The 19,978-nt window shown below is 36.8% G+C and overlaps 1 protein-coding gene across 1 annotated transcript in view; it reads left to right on the forward strand.

The window, feature by feature from the left end:
* The window catches only part of LOC121731072 (T-related protein), a 29,867-nt gene extending 15,683 nt beyond the window's left edge, over positions 1-14,184 (forward strand). The window contains exons 2-8 of the mRNA XM_042120402.1: positions 2,767-2,932; positions 6,357-6,477; positions 7,916-8,059; positions 9,443-9,719; positions 10,140-10,253; positions 12,087-12,408; positions 13,855-14,184. Coding sequence (XP_041976336.1) covers positions 2,772-2,932; positions 6,357-6,477; positions 7,916-8,059; positions 9,443-9,719; positions 10,140-10,253; positions 12,087-12,408; positions 13,855-14,089 — 1,374 coding nt within the window. The 5' untranslated portion in view covers positions 2,767-2,771 and the 3' untranslated portion in view covers positions 14,090-14,184. The remainder of the gene's footprint in view (positions 1-2,766; positions 2,933-6,356; positions 6,478-7,915; positions 8,060-9,442; positions 9,720-10,139; positions 10,254-12,086; positions 12,409-13,854) is intronic.
* The last annotated feature ends 5,794 nt before the right edge of the window (positions 14,185-19,978 follow it).

Raw genomic sequence — 19,978 nt, forward strand, 5'->3', positions numbered from 1 at the left:
CTGATAAAGTGCCGAATAGGCTATTCACAACTTTTTTGACAGATTCTCCATACTTCAACTGTCAAGCTAAGTGGTGGATAGCCTATTCGTCACTTATCGGGATGTGGTGAAACAGGCCCTTAGTTACTTTAAGTTCTAGATAATATGGTAAATAATATTATTATTTACAAATGTTAAAATTAACCTACATTTTTCCGGGATAAAAAGTATCCCATGTTTTTTCTCGGGACTTAAAGTATATCCAGAGCGAGACAGTATTTCAGTCCGAACCAACGCCTACAACTATTACAAGGCGCAGGTTCGGCCATATATGGATTATTGTTCTCATCTCTGGGCAGGGACGCCAAAAAAACTGCTCCCTCTGGATCATATCCAACGAAGGGCCGCTCGAATTGTTGACTGCCATAGTGTTTTAAACAGCCTGGACGGCTCACGATCACGGGGAGTGCTCTGAGGAATGGTTCGGAATCATGTATCCTCCTGCAACCACCTTTTCCAGCAGCCAGCTGTTTTGTTTTGAGCTATGGCCTATGACGTGACGTCATGTTGCAGCTGGGGTTCGCGTAGTGCATAATATTATATTCTTATTATTATATTCTTTTGTTTTGCTATGTTCTGTTTGATTTTTTATTTAATTTACTTACTTATTTTTTTCCCTTGCGTAATCTTTATTGTAATGTGGTGTAATGTGTTTACATGTTGAATAAATGTTTCTTATTATTATTATTATTTTCGCCATTGCCCCACGCAAAAATTTACCATCCTCATCACCTTGATGAGTGGCAGTCTTCCACCGTGCGTTTTTCGCGCAACTTTCTACCGCGCACTGTAAAACTTTAGAACAAATTGTCACCAGCAGTATTTCCGGACCTATACGACCTGCAAACCTTCAAGAAGAGAGCGTATTCCCTCTTAAAAGGCCGGCAACGCACTTGCAGCTCTTCTGATCTGTCCATGGGCGGCAGTAGTTGCTTTCCATTAGGTGACCCGTTTGCTAGTTTGCCCCTTATTACATAAAAAAAATCCATACTAAATTTTCGCAAAATCGGTCCAGCGGTATGGGCGTAAAGAGATAACAGACAGCCAGACACACTTTGCATTTATAATTATATTAGTTAGATAGGTAGATAGTACTTACATACTACATAGACAGTAATGAAATGAAAATATATATTTCTAAATAGGTTAACAAAGTTAACACTTTTAGAACGTCTACATGAGGCCTACCACCGGTTCTGGAATTAAACCGACGAGAAGAGTAAGAGTAGTAGCACAGCGTAATAAAGATAAAGATAAGTTCCATAGACTGTGGTAGTAGTAGAGTACATAATTATTATTGTAAGCACAGACTATTTTCACTATTAATCTTTTTCCCCGTAGTTAGTACTTTTTCTAATCTTTATAAATCAGCTTTAGCTTTGTTAATAAGGTTGAAGATTTTGTAAAGCCTAAGTAGGTAAAAACTTTAAAAAACGTTTTTAATGGTGATTGAATTGTCAAAAAAAAATATAATCGTGACTGTTTCTTCAAAATTTCAAATAAGTTTTATGTATAGTAATAATATGACTGTCAAATCAGGAACAATCTAAGACATAATAGAGTTTATTTGTTTATAATTTAAAGAAAAATGAAATAAAATTTTTATTAGTCATTAAAAATTGGAGGGTTTCGAACTCGTTTCAAAAGCTTATATGAAAATTTTATTTCGAATTGAAACAAGTATAATGTCGAGTATAAAATTTTACTAGTACTTATTATTGATGGATGCATCGTGAAAGCCATCGGTTTATTGACAGATGAGGCTGTATAATGATAAGGCTTTTTAAAACTCGATATGTCATGACTCAGCTTTAAAAGTTGTCTCGAACTCTAAATTTCTAAATACAGAATCAAAATGCGATAAAAAAATCAAAGAGCCGTAGGTAAAGTAAATATTTGAAATTTAAATACGTAGTCATGTACTAGTTATGTCTCAAAAATTATTTTCATCGAGACTATCAACGATTTTCCATGTTAGAAACTGTCCTATGTTATGATTTTTCCGGAACTTAGAATGTATCCGAACTCATCAAAATCAGTTCATCATTTTTAGCGTGAAAAGGTAATTACTACACACAAGATAGAGCCGCGTCGCTCTCTGACTCTGCACCGCCGTATAAGTACAATAGTAATAGTAGGTACTAGCTAGTAACAGTGTCGACTCTCACAAGCAATAGTTTAGTCAAGTATGGAAAAAGCCCTACAAGTTACAACCAAAAAAAACTTAGTCTGGCATAAAAGTGAAGAAATTAAAAAGTGGTAACATCGTAGTTTCATCCCTTTCAAATCAATCTCAGAAAAAATATATCCACAGCCGAACATATAACCTCCTCGTTTTTTGGAAATCGGTTAAAAAAGGGATGTTACTACGATGTTGCCACTTTTTTTTTATGCCAGACTATACTTCCGACGATAAGATGCAAGTGCCAGGTACTATCAGCTTAGCGTGTCTGTGTCAATTCTCCCAACTGGAATTACCAATTTCATCTCGTCACACAGACGAGATGAAATCGGTGCCGCATGTCTATGCGGCATAATTATTGCTCCCAACCGGAGCTCACATTTTTTTCCCATCTCATAAATCTTTGTATACGGTTGTCTGGCAGAAACTTTTAGTGGTAAGACCGCCTCTTTGTACGGATTCTTCAATTTCTTTTATATAAATGGTAGTTTAATTTTTTATTGTACAAATAAAGAATTTTCTATTCTTTACTAATTTTTTTTTAGTAAAAATGGCGGCATCGCATATCCTAAGCGCGGTGGAACCAACGGTCGGCGGCGGGGGATCGCGCGCGGGCCGGGAAAGAGAAGTCAACGTGGCGCTGGACGATAGAGAGCTGTGGGTCAGATTCCAGACTCTGACCAATGAGATGATTGTCACTAAGAATGGACGGTGAGTTTATGTAACCAAATCTCATACCCAATAGTAAATCATGGCGACCATGGTTAGTAGGTGAAGAGACAGATTGACAAAAGAAAGAAGAATGATTAAAGTGGTCCAAATTTCCACCACCAACGAGATCCATATTGACTTATTGTTACATTACTACTTACATTTATACTATATAGGTCTCGCTAGTGGTGGAAATTTGGACCAAACTCCATACATTTAAAAACATTCTCTTTTGTCATTTTATCATCAACATTTTTATATCGTTTCTGTTTCGCATTTTAGTAGGCTATGCTAAGCTAGGTGATTTATAGGATATATAATATTATATATACACAAAGATGATATTATACACTATTTTTGAAAAGCTAAACTAGAATTAAGAGGCCCCCATGAGTATAGGAAATTTAGACAAGTATTTTTTGCTTACTTTAAATGAATGTATTTACTGATATTAAATTATTAGCTCAAGCTATTATTGTTATTTTCTACTTTTTTGGTAAAGGGTCGGTTCTTCTCGCCGGGTTAGTTCCCGAACCGGTGGTAGGCACCGTGTAGACTTTCTGAGAACATTTGTTTCAAAATATTTATTCAGAAATAAAACAATTTTTATTTATTTATTTATGTATTGTGTATTTAATTATTAACTTGCTAAACTTCTTACAATTATTAACGTGGATATATAGTTACAACACCAAAAAAAATCGGGTTCGTCGACCGAGAGATCAGAGAGTACTTTTTAATCGAGGAGACTAATTCTCACACTTCGAATCTCAGGCTATGTGATGTTTCCTAGGTATAAAGTGCTAGCTGTTGCCCGCGACTTCGTCCGCGTGAACTCCAGTTTATAGTTGTTCCCGTACATCGATTGAGTCGTTTACGCGCAAATCAGAAAAGTATACTGTGTGGGAACCGCACGTTTTTCCAGGATAAAAAACATTCCTTGTCCCAGATTCAAATTAGTATCTCCAATCTCCATGCCAAATTTCATCAAAATAAATTAAATAGTTTAGGCGAGAATCATAAGAGTTTATTGTGCGGGAACCGTACATTTTCCGGGACAAAATTAGTATTTCTTGTCCTTTCCCGAGACTCAAAGTATCCCATACCAAATTCCATCAATGTGCAGTTTTCCCGGGACTTTTTTTGGTAGATAGCTGATGTAGTAAGGTGTAACTTAGGCTACTTTTTAACCGACTTCCAAAAAGGAGGAGGTTATATTTTACTTTTTTCATATTTTTTAGCGGACTATCCATCTTTGTTATTATACTATGTTGACGCGGACGAAGTCGCGGGCAACAGATATTAAATACATAATATTACATCGGCCCACTATAACTGCATTGATCCTTGGAACTTTATTTTGTCGAGCTTAAATGAATAGGACGTAGGTCAATATAATTCTAACAAGGTTGTATAATAATTCCGTTCTAATATTCTTTACCAATACCTGCGTATTATAAATGCTCAATAAATTTTATAACTCGTAGGTTTATTATCGTATAATATGTAACTAGTTATTACTTGCTTCAATAATTGAATTCTGATTTTCAATGCTTCAAAGAAACCATGTAGCAAAATTTTGTAATATTTTTCCATCCTTTCCTCATATGATATATATTATATCTTTACTTATTACTTATTACTCCGGGTATGTATAATGTATATCCATCTGTTTATTTACTAGACAATGTCTATTTTCATTTTCATGCGGTTTTCACCACCAAAATATAAGGAATTTTAATTGAATATTTTGTTGTATTGGGGTGTTGTGGAAATAAAGATCTCGTAAGACGCGAGCAAAAGCCTTTCTCAAATAATAATAATTAAAGGTAGGTCATGCTTTCACAAAAAGAGAAACAAATGAGTGGAATACATCCGCATAAAAAGGTACATCTTAATTACTGTGTAACAAACATTTTAGATAATTTAGATAAAAACTGCTGTCCGCGTTGACTTTTGATATAACCACACGCACAATAAAATCATAACAAGAATTGAGCAATTATTATTTTATGCTTGCCGATTGGATAATTTTCCAAACCATCTTAAATTTTTGTGACATGCAATGTATAACAAAAAAATTAGTAAGATACTGAAAACGCACCTATTTTACAATCATTAAGAATTTTCTGGCAAACTGTACAGACAGAATACAACATTGAAGCAAATGAGTAAAGTATAATCGTACAATATGCTTTACAATATATTTTATAGCCAACCCATAATTGCAGTACGTGTATATTTATGTGGGACATAAACTTCGCTATGGAGTTAGGTGACTATACTTATAATCATGTTGTTTTGTTTTAGAGTTGTGTATGATGCTAACAGAGCGGGCGGCCGGTTTCAGTGATTAGCGCTGTAGGTCTTGCTCATTAACGTAGGCCATCTAAATGGCACCGCTCGAGCCGTCACCCTTGAAACTGCTACACTTTTAACTGGCCATCATTGTTCCTATATTTCATGAATTGGAGAAACAAACGGTTTTACATAAAAATGCAAGCGCTCATCTTTTTGGTAATGGCCGCCTGAAACTTCGTTTATCTTGCGATAAGTAACTGAAACGCGGAAAAATATAATAGAAAAATATAATATATAAGATATAAGTATTTTTTCTTTTGCTGATGTAAAATATAAGTATTTTTGCCGGTGCTCAAAATGCCTCCATACCAAATTTCATCGAGATCAGTTTACATACATATACACAGATATACCGACATACATATACGTGGGAGAGCCATGCTTCGGCACGAATGGGCTGGCTCGACCGGAGAAATACCACGTTCTCAAAGAAAACCGGCGTGAAACAGCGCTTGCGCTGTGTTTCGCCGAGTGAGTGAGTTTACCGGAAGCCCAATCCCCTCCCCTATTCCCTTCCCATCCCTACCCTCCCCTATTACCCTATTCCCTCTTAAAAGGCCGGCAACGCACCTGCAGCTCTTCTGATGCTGCGAGTGTCCATGGGCGAAGGAAGTTGCTTTCCATCAGGTGACCCGTTTGCTCCTTTGCCCCCTTATTTCATAAAAAAAAACCTAGTTCCATTAAATATGATATTATTAGATATGGCTACTGTGTCTAATGCATGCTATTAATGCTCTGATGTTAAAACAATCGCTGTTATTACCGATAATAATATATACCTACGTGATTATAATTTTCAACATTAATACCTACAAGTGCAATTCGATAGGAACATTTCATTAGTTACTGATACAGATACTGACTCTGATACTGTACGAAATCCATCGAAATATAAACATTTTATTATTTTATTCTACATACATTTTAGTTCGAACGAAGTATGAAACTCCTCGCCTATTAATAAATAATTTATCTGTACGGAGCTTCAACTTTTTAACGCTTGCGAGTCAAGGCTCATACGAATTGATGGTCCATAAATCCTCATTTTATCTTTTGTTTCCAGACGGATGTTTCCCGTTGTTAAGGTAACTGCTAGTGGGCTGGACCCGACGGCCATGTATACAGTACTGCTGGAGTTCGTGCAGGTGGACACACACCGCTGGAAGTACGTTAACGGCGAATGGGTGAGTTTACGAGCGTGTGCTTTTGGCCTAAATTATTAAGGTTGGGTTTCACCAGAGGCTTGGTTAAAGTTAAAGTTAAGGTTAAAGTTATGGTTATAGTTAAGGCTAAATTTGACTTTAACTTTGACCGGAGAAAATGACAGATGACAGCTGGTCCAACAAGGTTATAAATGAACGTGGGCGGGGACGCTGCTGGTAAAGGCGAACTGTCAAAAATGGCGTTTTTGTATGATGACAGCGTTTGTTCCTTTTTTCGCCACGTGCATTTAAAACCTTGTCGAGCTCTCTGGTTATGGTAAAATATGGCGTCTTGATGGTGTCTATTTTTAACTTTAACCAAAGATTTGACATTTTGCATTGTAGTTAAAGTTATAGTTAAAGTTAGTTGGTGCAACCCAACCTAAAGGTTAGATGGTAGTATAGTTTTTGGGTGTATAAGTTTAAAGTTAGTATACGGGGTGTAACAAAACTAAGTGATAAATGATAATACTTTAGGGTGTGTAAGGGTCCCCTATTATAGAGTTCGCTGTGAAAATACTAGCGCTAGAAGAATAACTTTTATTTCATCTTTGTACGGAAGCATTTATGACGCGCGGGCGCTTGCTGATACAAGTCACAAAAAATTGGTCTTTCAGCGCTGCAACTTACACAGTGAACTCTATAACATTACAAGCAACATATATTATTACACACTCTAAAGTATTATCACGTTTTGTTACACCTTGTATAGCTTTAGTTGTAATAAGGTATTAATTACATAATATAAGGTTTTTATTTATTATAATATTTTTATTTAAAGAGTTTCAAAGCTATGTCTTAACTTAATACATATATAAAAATAAGTTGGGTTTTCCTTCCTGACGGTATAACTCAGAATGCACGCACCGATTTCCACGGTTTTGCATTCGTTGGAAAGGTATCGGGCTCCGTGAGGTCTATAGAAAAAAATATTCAGAAAAAACTTCAAGAGAAAGGCAGAAAAACAGGGAAAATCATTTTATGGCAAGACAACGTTTGCCGGGACAGCTAGTCATGTTATATATTATATAAATACTGTAATTAATAATATTAAATAAATTAAGTACTTAATTAATCTATTCAGACATTTTTTTCTAATACAGCTGCCTACGTAGGTATTTTTATCGTTTTCAATAGTAGAGTTCTAAAAATGTAGAGTTGTTGAACTATTTAAATCTAAAAAATGTTTAAAATATTTTTTTGACAGTGGCTATACTATTGGGCCTATAGCAAAAGGCTATCACATGCTAACACTTTTTGATGGCGTCTAACTTTTCGTAGATAATTTCCTACACAAGTTTGATGGCTCGTAACTAAGTGACACGGCTTCTTTAATAATGTTTTCATTATTAAATAGGCCGGGTCACTTTCGGATACTTCTAATATTCTTATAATATTACTTTAAATACTCAATCAACAGGTTCCTGGCGGGAAGGCTGAGGTGCCTCCCTCAAACGCCATCTACATACATCCCGAGAGCCCCAACTTCGGAGCGCATTGGATGAAGGAGCCCATATCCTTCGCTAAAGTCAAACTTACGAATAAAACCAATGGAAATGGCCAGGTAACTTTCATAACAATTACCTACTACTCGTATTGTTAAGTTTCATGTGATTAGTAGGTAATTACATTATCCCTTTTTAAGCGTATTTTAAAAAAGGATGAATTTAATGTAGAGGTGAGTAGTATTCAAATTTCAAAATTGTTGTGATGTTCAAGTTTTAAATAAAATAGAAAATTTTGACCCATAATATGTGATATACTCGTAAAGAAACCTAAACTAAGGCAGATATAATATTTTTGTAGGCAAACTTGCACTTGAACCAACCAGTAATTCTGCCTTCACCGTCCCACTGACGATCAAAATATTATGTACTATCCGAACATTGTAGTCAATAACTGTTCGACTATTTACACACACGTATTCCCGCGCCATGTTTACAGAAAGGCAACATTGACTTAAGTTCTCGAATTTTCTCTTTGTGTTCATCTCATTATTTAAAATAGAGCATAATTAGCAGCCGAGAACTGACAACGCACTAATTTTTGATAATGAAATGTTGGACGAAGGTGTTATATGCTACAGTTCGGCTACTTCCTTGCCGTTCTCACGCTGATGTATGAGAGCAAACAGCTGATATCTAGATCCATATGTTGGCGGCTGAGTGTGAAATCTGTAGCTTTACCCACTGTTTAGCGGTACGCACTATCATTTGTAATAATTATTATTGTCTTCACGCTATGTTTGCTTATCCTGTTTATGTAGATTATATTTAACGTGCTAACTCCTGGATTAAGTAAATATATTTTATCTCTTTTTTATAGTTTTGTTTTTTGACTTGAGCATTGTGAGCATATGGCGATAATGTTTTGTGATTTTGACCTAAGATTTTTAATACGTCTTCGTTTAGCACCACAGACATAGATCTTAATCTATGTCTGTGTTTAGCACGCTTCTTGTAGGGCAGTCGATTTCTGTTTTGATATTATTCTGCATAATTAATACTTAAGAAAAGAAAAATGTAGCATTGAACGATTCTTACAGGTTGGCAACTAAGTAATTGCGGATTTTTTAAAGAAAATCAAAGACGCAATTGTTATATACTTAACGAGCTTTTGTCCGCGGCTTCGCTCGCGTTAAGAAGTATTATTATATACAATGTTTCATCCCCTATTTTAACCCCTTGGAGTTGGAATTTATCAAAATCCTTTCTTAGCTAATGCCTTCGTTATAACATCTACCTGCATGCTAAATTTTAGCCCGATCGGTCCAGTGGTTTGGGCTGTACGTTGATAGATCACCATGTCAGTCAGTCACCTTTGAGTTTTATATATATAGATTTAATGGATCAATTAAATTGTGTAATTCATCCACGATTTAATTAAACTACTTTTGTTTATTACCATAAAAGATCTTAATATTAATACACACATTCTTGATTTACAGATAATGTTAAACTCCCTCCACAAGTACGAGCCACGAGTACACTTAGTCAAAGTCGGGACGGACCTGCGCAGGATCATGACCTATCCTTTCCCCGAAACTCAGTTCATAGCAGTCACAGCGTATCAGAACGAGGAAGTGACGTCACTGAAGATCAAATACAACCCGTTCGCGAAAGCTTTCCTCGACGCCAAAGAGAGACCAGAGGGGTACTACCAGAGAGATTTCGTTGGAACACATTACCCCCAGCAGAGTTCTTCGCCACATCAGTATCCACAATGTGAGTACCCACAATCCACATGATTTTTCGGATATTTGAATTTTGTGAAGACAGCAGTCTATGTTTTCCTCCAAATGTGGAAACAGTAGAACATAGGAAACGTGCTTTTAATTTGGTTGCTGGTATACCTTACGGTTACGTAGTACCTATTTAGTAATCTCTGCTTACGCGTTAGAATGTAGTGTTAATACGCCGAGTTTGTTAGTGTTTATAAAAACCTACAATGTTCGAAATTTCCCAAACTTTGTAGGAAGTCCCTTGAAGTAATTTAATAATACGACTAAAATCTAAGCTTTCAATTATTATTTGAATTTTCATACTCAGAACTTGAATGTAGAGTCTATTCACATGTTTGTGTACATTGTCTATTTTTTTAGTCAGCACAATTACATTTTTTAAAATTAGTCGACATTTTTTCAGTCGGTGGTTGGTTCGTGACGTCACAGTCGCTATACGGCAGCAGCAACTCGTCGCGGCGGCCGGCGCCCTATCCGCCGCGGTCGCCGTCACGACCGAGAACTCTCTCTCCTCCCTGTAAGTGCAGTTTTATCAGTTTGAACATTATTGCTGAGTACCTAATAAGGTCGAAAAGCATATATTTTTTTATCGGACCGATTGTCAAGCAGTGTAAAAGGGTCCATTCACGGCAGGACTGCACGGCAGTCCTGCAGTGAATGGGTCTCACTGATTGGTTCACACTCGGTGTTTCTGTCACAGCCGACTGGTTTAAATAGCCGTTCAATCAAACAGCTAGCCCTTTGACTAAACAACGCCATTCAATCACACGTCTAGCTTTTATATTGAATATTTTAGTCGCTCAAAACGTTCAACACTACAGCTGATTCAAAAGCCGCCGTCTAATTGAAGTAGTTCAGCGCGCACCGCTGCGGCGCTAGGTGCGTTTTATTTACAATATGGCGTCAACTAGCAGGTGTTTGTTTGTGTTTGTAGTTGTTTTTCGGAAAGAAGTAGTTAATAAAAGTTACAAGTGTTATTAAAGAGATTACAACAAATATTCGAGGAGAAATTACGGGATTATGAAATGGATGGACGCAGCCTCCCCCGAAAGGGGGGTTCGGGGGGCACAGCCCCCCGTCAAAACAAAAACAAACACAATCCAGAAAGTCCAAAAGTCGGTTGGGTTAGGTTAGAACTTAGACCACAACACAGAGGGAGCCGAGCGAGCGCAGCGAGCGTGCTGCGGCAGCAGCCGGCGACCGCCGCGCCGTCAAACGAAAGGGGGGCTCGGGGGGCGCAGCCCCCCGCCGAAACAAAAACAAACCAGTTGGCTAAGCGTCGTCTAGCTGTAGTGTTGAACGTTGTAGTCAACAAGTCGGCTAAACGACTTATAGCCGTGTGATTGAATGGCGTTGTTCAGTCAAAGGGCTACCTGTTTGATTGAACGGCTATTTAAACCAGTCGGCTGCGACATTTCCGCCGGCAACACCGAGTGTGAACCAATGAGTGAGGCCCATTCAGGACTGCCATGCAGGACTGCCTTGCAGTCCTGCCGTGCAGTCCTGCCGTGAATGGGCCCTTTTAAACAGATATAGAATAAATAATGCTTTGTTCAAACCTACGCGACCACGCGACTGCGAAGCGGGAGCGTCAATACAAAACACACATTTGACAAGTTTTCAAATGTGTGTTTTGTATTGACAGTCCCGCTTCGCAGTCGCGTGGTCGCGTAGGTTTGGCCTAAGCTTTAGAAATTATATTAACACAGAGCATCAAAAGTAACATAGAGTCTGCAATCTGTGACAAATCCACTCATTTTATTAGGGTTCCGTAATCCGTACCCAACAGGGTAAAAACAGGACCCTATTACTAAGACTTCGTTGTCTGTCCGTCTGTCTGTCTCCAGGCTGTATCTCAAGAACCGCTATAGCTCTGAAATTTTTACAGATTGTGCCGCTATAACAACAAATACTAAAAATAAAATTAGTATTTAAGGGGGACTCCCATACAACAAACGTGATTTTTTCGGCCTTTTTCGCTCTATATCAATCCCTTAAATTCCCATACAAAAAACATAATTTATTTTAGCCTATTTTTGTTCTCTATCGGTACGGAATTTTTCGTGCGCGAGTCCGACTCGCACTTGGCCGATTTTTTTATATTAGTCGAACGTTTCGAATGCAACCTGACTATACTCAGTTTTGATCAGCCTACACCCTTTGTCTTAGTTTACTATCATTAGGAAAGTCCCGACTCATCTCAATATGAAGTAATTAATTTGCAGCTCACCTTAATAATATATTCCAATTGTAGTTTTAACTTTTAGCTTTTCTGTCCAACTATCGCCATACTTTTGTAGTCGTCAATATTGGTGTAAGGTAATAATAATTACGCAACTCCTTTTTCCAGCAACATACAGCAGCAGCGAGCGGTCGACCGTGGTCACCAACACCAACGGGAGCTACACGTGGGCGGGCAGCAGCGGCTACTGGAGCCAGGGCAACAGCTCACCGCAGCCCACTTCCTCCCCCGCCCCCTACCGCACGCCCCCCCACGCGTACGCCCCCGCCCCCATAGAGTACACCCCGCCGGCGACCGTGCCCGCGACCGCCCCCGCCCCCTTATACCCGCTGCAGTACGAGACTCCGGCGCAGCACTCCCCGTACTATCAACACGCGTACGCCCCGTATGCGCATCATACCATTGAAGACATCTCTTATTGGCCCAATAGGTAAGTTAAGTTTTAATGAATAGTAAATATTATGTGTATAGTTAGGTCTCACGCGTACGCCTCCGCCCCCTTAGTACACCCCATCGGCCAGCGTGCCCGTGACCGCAGCCCACTAGATACTTGAGTAAATAGATAGATAATATTAACAGTGCCGTAAACAGTCTTTTTTGCGCCCTGTGCGAGCTTCTACAATTTACTGCGCCCTTGCTTTTTTAGATATTATATTACCCAAAGCAATGTATGGGTCTATTTTACAGTTGGAATCGTGCTCTAGGTGCAGCGAGAACTTTTATCTGGAGCAAACCGAAAAAATAATACTCCTGCCTGGTTTGGCCATTTTTGCGCCCCCCCAGAGTCTACGCCTTGTGCCTGGGCACCGGTGGCACCGCCCTATTTACGGCACTGAATATTAAATACTAGAAATATGCAGTGAATTGAGATAATAAGCAATGATTACTGAATTCAAATGCAACAAATTAAACGCTATCTATACGTAATAGTTATTATTTCGCGTTATTCACGACTATTCAATGTTACCACAAGAGTGAAAATCCGGTGGAAAACCTGCAGGTAAATTACTGGGAATAAAGCTTCTTCAAAGAATCCATTTTAATAGTAATAAAACGTAATAATAACTTAAGTACCAATTTATATTTGTTTACTTGTCATTTTTATTAGCTCTTTAATAACGGTAAGTTAGATTAAATTATACTTAGCCGCTGTCTATTTCTAGTAATAATATTATGAGGTACTAGGCATAATGTCTAAGTATACAAAGAATTCTCGGCAAACAAAGCACTGTTAGTAGGCCCCTAGACGATCAATTGTATTGTGCAATATCATTGAACAATTTATTTGACGATGAGTTTGAAAGGCGGGCGGGTATTATCCAGGGGCGTAGCGTACCTTGGCGGGGCCCCATATAAAATTTGTTTGGGGGCCTTAGGAAGGGTAAAGATTTCTCAAAAAAGAAAAAAATGTTTGCTTAAAATTATAAGAAATATTTACTTATTCATCATAATTATCTATCTGTCACTTTTTAAAAAACAATTCAAATTAAATATTATTAACTCTCCTTGCCTTTTTTCTGCAAACTAATTAATTAAATCATTGATAGCTGATGATTGATGACTTTAGTTTTTCTAAATTTTCTGCCTCTATGGACAATAGTGACAGGTCTGACAGGCGTTTCTGTCCCATAAAAGTTCTATAATTTTTTATCAGTTTTAATACGCACAATATTTTACGCACCTTGGGGGCCCCCATAGGCGGGGGGCCCCGTATAATTGATACGGCTGATACGGCGGTAGCTACGCCCCTGGACTATTATCCCTAGACGATCAATAACATACATGATATTGCACTATAAAATTGATCGTCTTGGGGCTCGCTTACATACGAATAATTTACATTCATACCAAACTAATTCTTGCCTTTACCTTCCAGCCTCAACACATACGGTTACCAGCCCTCGGAATACGTCGGTACCGGCGACGTATACAGCTCAGAAGGTATACCGTTCAGCTCGACTACACCCCTAGAAGCCACCACGTCAAACGAGCATCGGTCCACGCCGACGTCGGAACACCAGCCCACGGAGAAGGAGTACAAGTTTAATACGGAAGAAGACCGCCATTCCCCCTGCGAAGCGTCTACACTCTCGCCTCGATCCCCCCAGTGACATACGATAAAAGTTGGGGCTCAGACAGTAGCAAAACGATAACGAAGTCAGAAATTAAGGAATGAATGGGATTATGTGTAGCAGTGTAATGGTACAGATAATATTTTTATTTTATTTAACATTTATTGCACACAAGACACTATTTACATAAAAATAACCACAGCCGAATATATAACCTCCTCCTTTTTGGAAGTCGGTTAAAAATTGACATAGAAAAACGACACAAAGGAACTGATGAATTCTAAAGAAATTTCTTTTGTTACACCTGTATCTAGACGTGTTGTGTTTTGGGTACTTCCCATAGAGGGAGTAAAAACTGGGCGTCTTTAGAACGATACCTATGTAAGTGTGTGCAACTCGTGCAAGATCCATCCCGAGAAAGTAAGTCACAAATCGAAAAAGAAAGAAGTCACAATCACGACTCACGTCACGCTAGTCTGTACGTACCTTAATATTATGCAATTTCCACACATTTTTTTATTTCGTTATCGTTTTTATATTGACATCGGACATGTCATATTAGTCTAATTTATTGTACTAGTTGTAATTCCTAGAGTTTATTGTAAAAAGTCAAAGGCTTACTACTAATTTAACATTGAAATGTTTGTATAGTTAGTATTTTTGTAATATGGAATTAGATAGCAACTGTTTATAATAATTTATAGTGCTAATAACTATAAAATAATAATATGTGCCTTATTATCTTTCAATTATTATGTTGTGCCAATCCAAAGTGAAGCAATATCAAACTTTGTATCATAGTAAATAGAAAAGTACTTACTTACAAACTTATTTATTGTAGAGAATGTACCCAAACTATTTTGACGAGACTACTTTTTATATTTTTTTACGTAGTTTGCGAACGATCTTTTAAGAGATAGTACGGCCTATGCATATTACCTGCAAGGATGTTTTGGCGCGTGGATTACATTGTCTATGACAATGGCGAAGTAGCCTTCACACAAAATGACACCAGCATGATGGTGACATTGACATGACGTTGTGAGTGTGAAACATACTGACTTCCATATTTTATACAAGTATAGTTCGACAAGGCTTTATATGAACGTGGCGAAAAAAGGAACTAAACGCTTCTATCATACAAAAACGTCATTTTTGATATGTGTTTGACAGTTCTCCTTTACCAGCAGCGCTCCCGTCAATGTCATCCACGTTCATTTAAAGCCTTGTCGAGCTGTACGCTGGACTTATAATACCCTTTGAAATGACAGCTATTTTTTGCGCTTATTTAAAGCAGAAACAGCGCCCCCAATGCGGAGGAAGAGAACTAAATCTGACGTAAAAATGACGTATATTGGCGCTGATAGCAGTACCTAGTGAGATTACTTGGAACTAATACTAGTGATGACAACCAATAACGATTAAGCGGCCATTTAAAGTTTACGTCAGATTTAGTTCTCTTCCCCCGCATTGGGGGCGCTGATTCCGCTTCAAAATGGCACAAAAAGCAGGTGGGTATCATAAGTCCAGCGTACTTGTCAGTGGTGAAATAGCATGGAAACAGCAGTGCTGACTGCTGTCTCAATGTTGTTCTTATTCTTGCCACTTGCCAACACAGCCTTAAAGGTATATTAAAGTTTGAACAGGTGCATGCAATGCGTGGGTACAAAATTATTTACGCACCTACTGGTAAATATGTCTACAGCTACCTAACTTTTACGTGATAAAAGAGAAAAAGAAGTAAAAATAAATACTTATTAGATTGTCTTCATACCTACTACCTACAACAGTATTTTTTTAATAGAAGCTAGAAAATGACGTAAACTATTGAAATGTATAAGTGTTTCTTTCTGGAAAACATTACTTAAAACGTTTGTAAATATCTACTTTGTAGTTATTCTTTTATTCAGTTACTTTTCTTAGGTTTTGCCTAAATATTTTTATTAATAAATTCAGTTACATACAAAAATTATAATGTGTTTCATATTATGTTTGGTTTATTTACCAGTAACTGGATGACCGAGCTTTGCTCGGTATAGCAAACACTCATTGACTTCGTGTTACTTAACAACGCCATCTGCTGGAATAGCTTGAATGAAATAAAAATCATATAATCTGTTGTGTCGTTAAAGCAATTACTTGCTCACAAAATAGTATTATTATTCGCCAATAGATGTCAGGAAGAGTCATATTTTTCAGTTTATCAATTATCGATAAAACACGAATAAAAATACATTTTCTAAAAATGATTCCTAGCTAGATCGATTTATCGCTCGCGAAACCCCCTATATTAAACAAAATTTCATGAAAATCGTTGGAGCCGATTCCGAGATTCCAATTATAAATATAAGTATACAGTGTGTAACAAAAATAAGTGATAATACTTTAGGGTGTGTACGTGTTCCTTGTAGAGAGTTCACTGTGAAAGTAGCAGCTCTGAAAGACGAAATTTTTTTTTCACTTTTGTATGGGCAATGGCCCGAGCGTCACGAGTTTCCCCATACAAAAGTGAAAAAAATTTTTGGTATTTCAGCGCTGTTACTTTCACACTGGGTACGGTTGTGACAATTTTGGTATGGAAGACAATAATTTTGTTTACAGCTAGCCAGAAATTTTTTGTCACAAACCATAGTTTATTTATTTGTCTACATAAAAATACTAACATATCATGCTAAAATGCGATGTATTAGGTAGTCATGGAATCAAATATAAAAGAAAGAGGGAAATTGTCACAACCGACCACAACCCAAGGACGGTTGTGACAGTGGCTGTGGTCAGTAGTGACACCTTCAAAAAATGATTTATATGATTTTTATTTCATTAAAAATGTACCATAAAACATCATAATCTTATTCTAAACAAATTCATCTAGCGTATCAAAACATAGCCTATTTCTAAACATATTTATCGACCAAAACAACGACATCCGATTCATTTGATGAATATTGCCGTTCTCTGTAAATAAGTCCTACATTTGACTTCTTCGTAAGTACAGCCCGTCAAAAAAGTCACGACATTAATAGAGTCGCCACTTGTTTCCGGTGTGGCCTCTTATGGCCACACTGTATCCAGTCACTATAAAAGATTTTGATACTTTATATTAAGTACAGTGTAAAAAACACGTAAATATTATTATGATTTATAATTATATATTATGTAGTTAAGAAAATTTGAAATAATTATGATGTAGTTATAGTGTGTTTAATTTACGACATTACAAGAAACAATCTAATCTATGTAAAGTATTATAATCTTTGTATCATAGTCTGTCTCTGTCAAGAAAGTGAAGAAATTAAAAAGTGGCAACATCGTAGTGTCATCCCTTTCAAATCAATCTAAGAAAAAAGGGATGACATTACGATGTTTCCACTTTTAATTTCTTCACTTTCTTGATGGACTATATAAAAATGCAATAACTCGATTAAACGGTTGAACCGATGTGGCTAATTTTAGTCTTAAAATATTCCTGGAAGTCCAGGGAAGGTTTATAAGTGAAACGAAGTTCACCGGGACATCCAGTCAGTAGTGAGACATATTATGAATTTATAGCACCTGTTATTTAAGTACCCTCTCCCTGAGAGCTGCAGACTACTGCTACTTTGATGACTGCCAGTGAAAGCTGAGAGAAGCTCACTCCTTTTTTATTAAGGAGCTACTTATTTATGAAAATACAAAAAATAAATAAATTAAAAACACGGTTTTATTATTTTAATAAAATATGATCATCCAAATATTCTACAATACAGCCGGAAACAGAATCATCGCCACTTTCTAGGTCCATGTAGTTACAGCAGTGGTGTCACAGTGAAGAGGCACTTTCATCTTCAATAAGCAGCTCTTCAATATCCTAATAAAGGGTTAATTCCCACTTCTTGTATTTATTTTCAGTGTTTTTTTTTCAAAATGATAGCATATATTCTCCCAGTTATTTCGGTTATTTCGTTAAACGCTTTTTCTGCTACCTGTAAACATAAAACGTAAAAATTAATAATAATAATAATATTAAATAAGTTTATTTCTCCCACAACAAGTACATTAAGAAAATAAAAACAAAATTAAAAATATGACATACATAATATTATATAGACTTGTGTGGGAGACAGGAGCCCAAACTAGGTTACCCTGTGCCTTGGGACTCCTGGCTCCCCCTCTCTAGTTCTCTTAACTAACTAATGACTTAATTGTTTACAGTGAGTTTGCAATACATAAAAGTTATAAATAAGAAACGTTGTACCTACATTAAAAAAAATATATATATATATATATATATATATATATATATATATATATATATAAAACAAAAACTAATTTGTATTACTAGCTTTTATAATTATTGTGTGTGTATGTGTATGTGTGTGTGTGTGTGTGTGTGTGCGCGCGTGTGTGTGTGTGTGTGTGTATGCGTGTGCGTGTGTGTGTTTGTGTGAGTCTATGTTTAGGAGCTTAACAAGTAATTATTAACACTATGTTATGTTAGCAGGTTTTCAGTTTCATCATAATTAAGTTTCATCAACCACTCATTTAACTTCATTTTGCATTCACGGTTGTTTAAATGATAAATTGAAAATAATTTATTTGCAGTGTAGTATAGTTTCCCCACTTCTAAAGTTGTAAAATTTTCTGGCAAAACTAGTGTTGACTCTAATGGATGGACAAATGTGAAAGTATCTACGATTTTGAAGGATGGAATTTGAGGCTTGATATTCTATAGTTTTGTGTTTTCTAATGATTACTTCTAGAATATATAATTTTCTTACACTTAAAACATTTGCCATTTTATATAGAGTTGCTGAGGGCAAGAGACGTGGCTGGCATAGCGCCACTTTAAGAAGCATTCTCTGAGCACGTTCAGCTTCCAGCATTATCGTTTTGTCGGATCCCCCCCAGATTGTTATGCCGTAGTTCACGATGGATTGACAGAGGGAGAAGTATATTGTCTTCAGCAGCTTCCAGTCAGTTATGTGCCTGAGACATTTAAACACATGCGTTAATTTTCGTATCCTTTGAATAACGTTTTTTATTTGCTCATGAAAGTTTAGTTTTTCGTCAATAGTAATGCCCAGGTATTTAATGTGAGGAACTCGCTGTATTTCTGTGCATGAGCAGTCAGACGTCTGTAGATCACAGGAGTGGGCTAGTAAAAATTGTAATATTATATTACACTGCATCAAAGTATTAAAGGAGTTAAGCACATATACTGTGACGCGAGAATTTTATATGCATCTAAGATATATAATTACGCAAAGCACCTAAGTCAAAGTATCAATCATTGTTAGGCGCGTTATATGATAGATTTCTTTGACAGTTCATTGTTTACGTAAACATAGGGTTTATGTAAAATTATTGCTTTAATAAACTACATAATACTTACTCAGGCTACTTAAAATTGCAATAAACAATAAAATTAACTAACAAAATTTATAAAACAAACGCTTAATTACCTGCTACTATGGTGATTGAGCGATCAGAATCGGAAATATGGACGCGAGAATTTCAGTAATATTTTCGCATTTTACTATTTTTCTTCAATGAAAATCTTCAAATTTTCAGCACTTATGACACGTCTTTCACTTTAATTATTCATATTAATCACAGTAACATGTAGTTTTCACATTGCAAAACTAAATTTAAGCAAATTGAAAATCTTTGTTTTGTAAATTTTATGTCATAGAGTATTGATACAACAAAGGGACAAATGTCAAAAGAGTGTTGCTATTGCTCAAAAAAAAAAGTTTCGCCTCCTAGACATTCTTGACGCACTATATTTTCGTATTGACTGATAATATCCTGCGCTCGTTTGGTCTTCTGCAAGCGTTTTTAGGACATCTTAGAAAGTCCCGTTTTTACCCTTTGGGTACGGAACCACATTTTTAGCCTATTTTAGCTCAACAACTGTACGGAACCCTTCGTGCGCGAGTCATACTCGTA

This window comes from Aricia agestis, chromosome 10 (assembly GCF_905147365.1).
Source record: "Aricia agestis chromosome 10, ilAriAges1.1, whole genome shotgun sequence".
Lineage (NCBI taxonomy): Eukaryota > Metazoa > Arthropoda > Insecta > Lepidoptera > Lycaenidae > Aricia > Aricia agestis.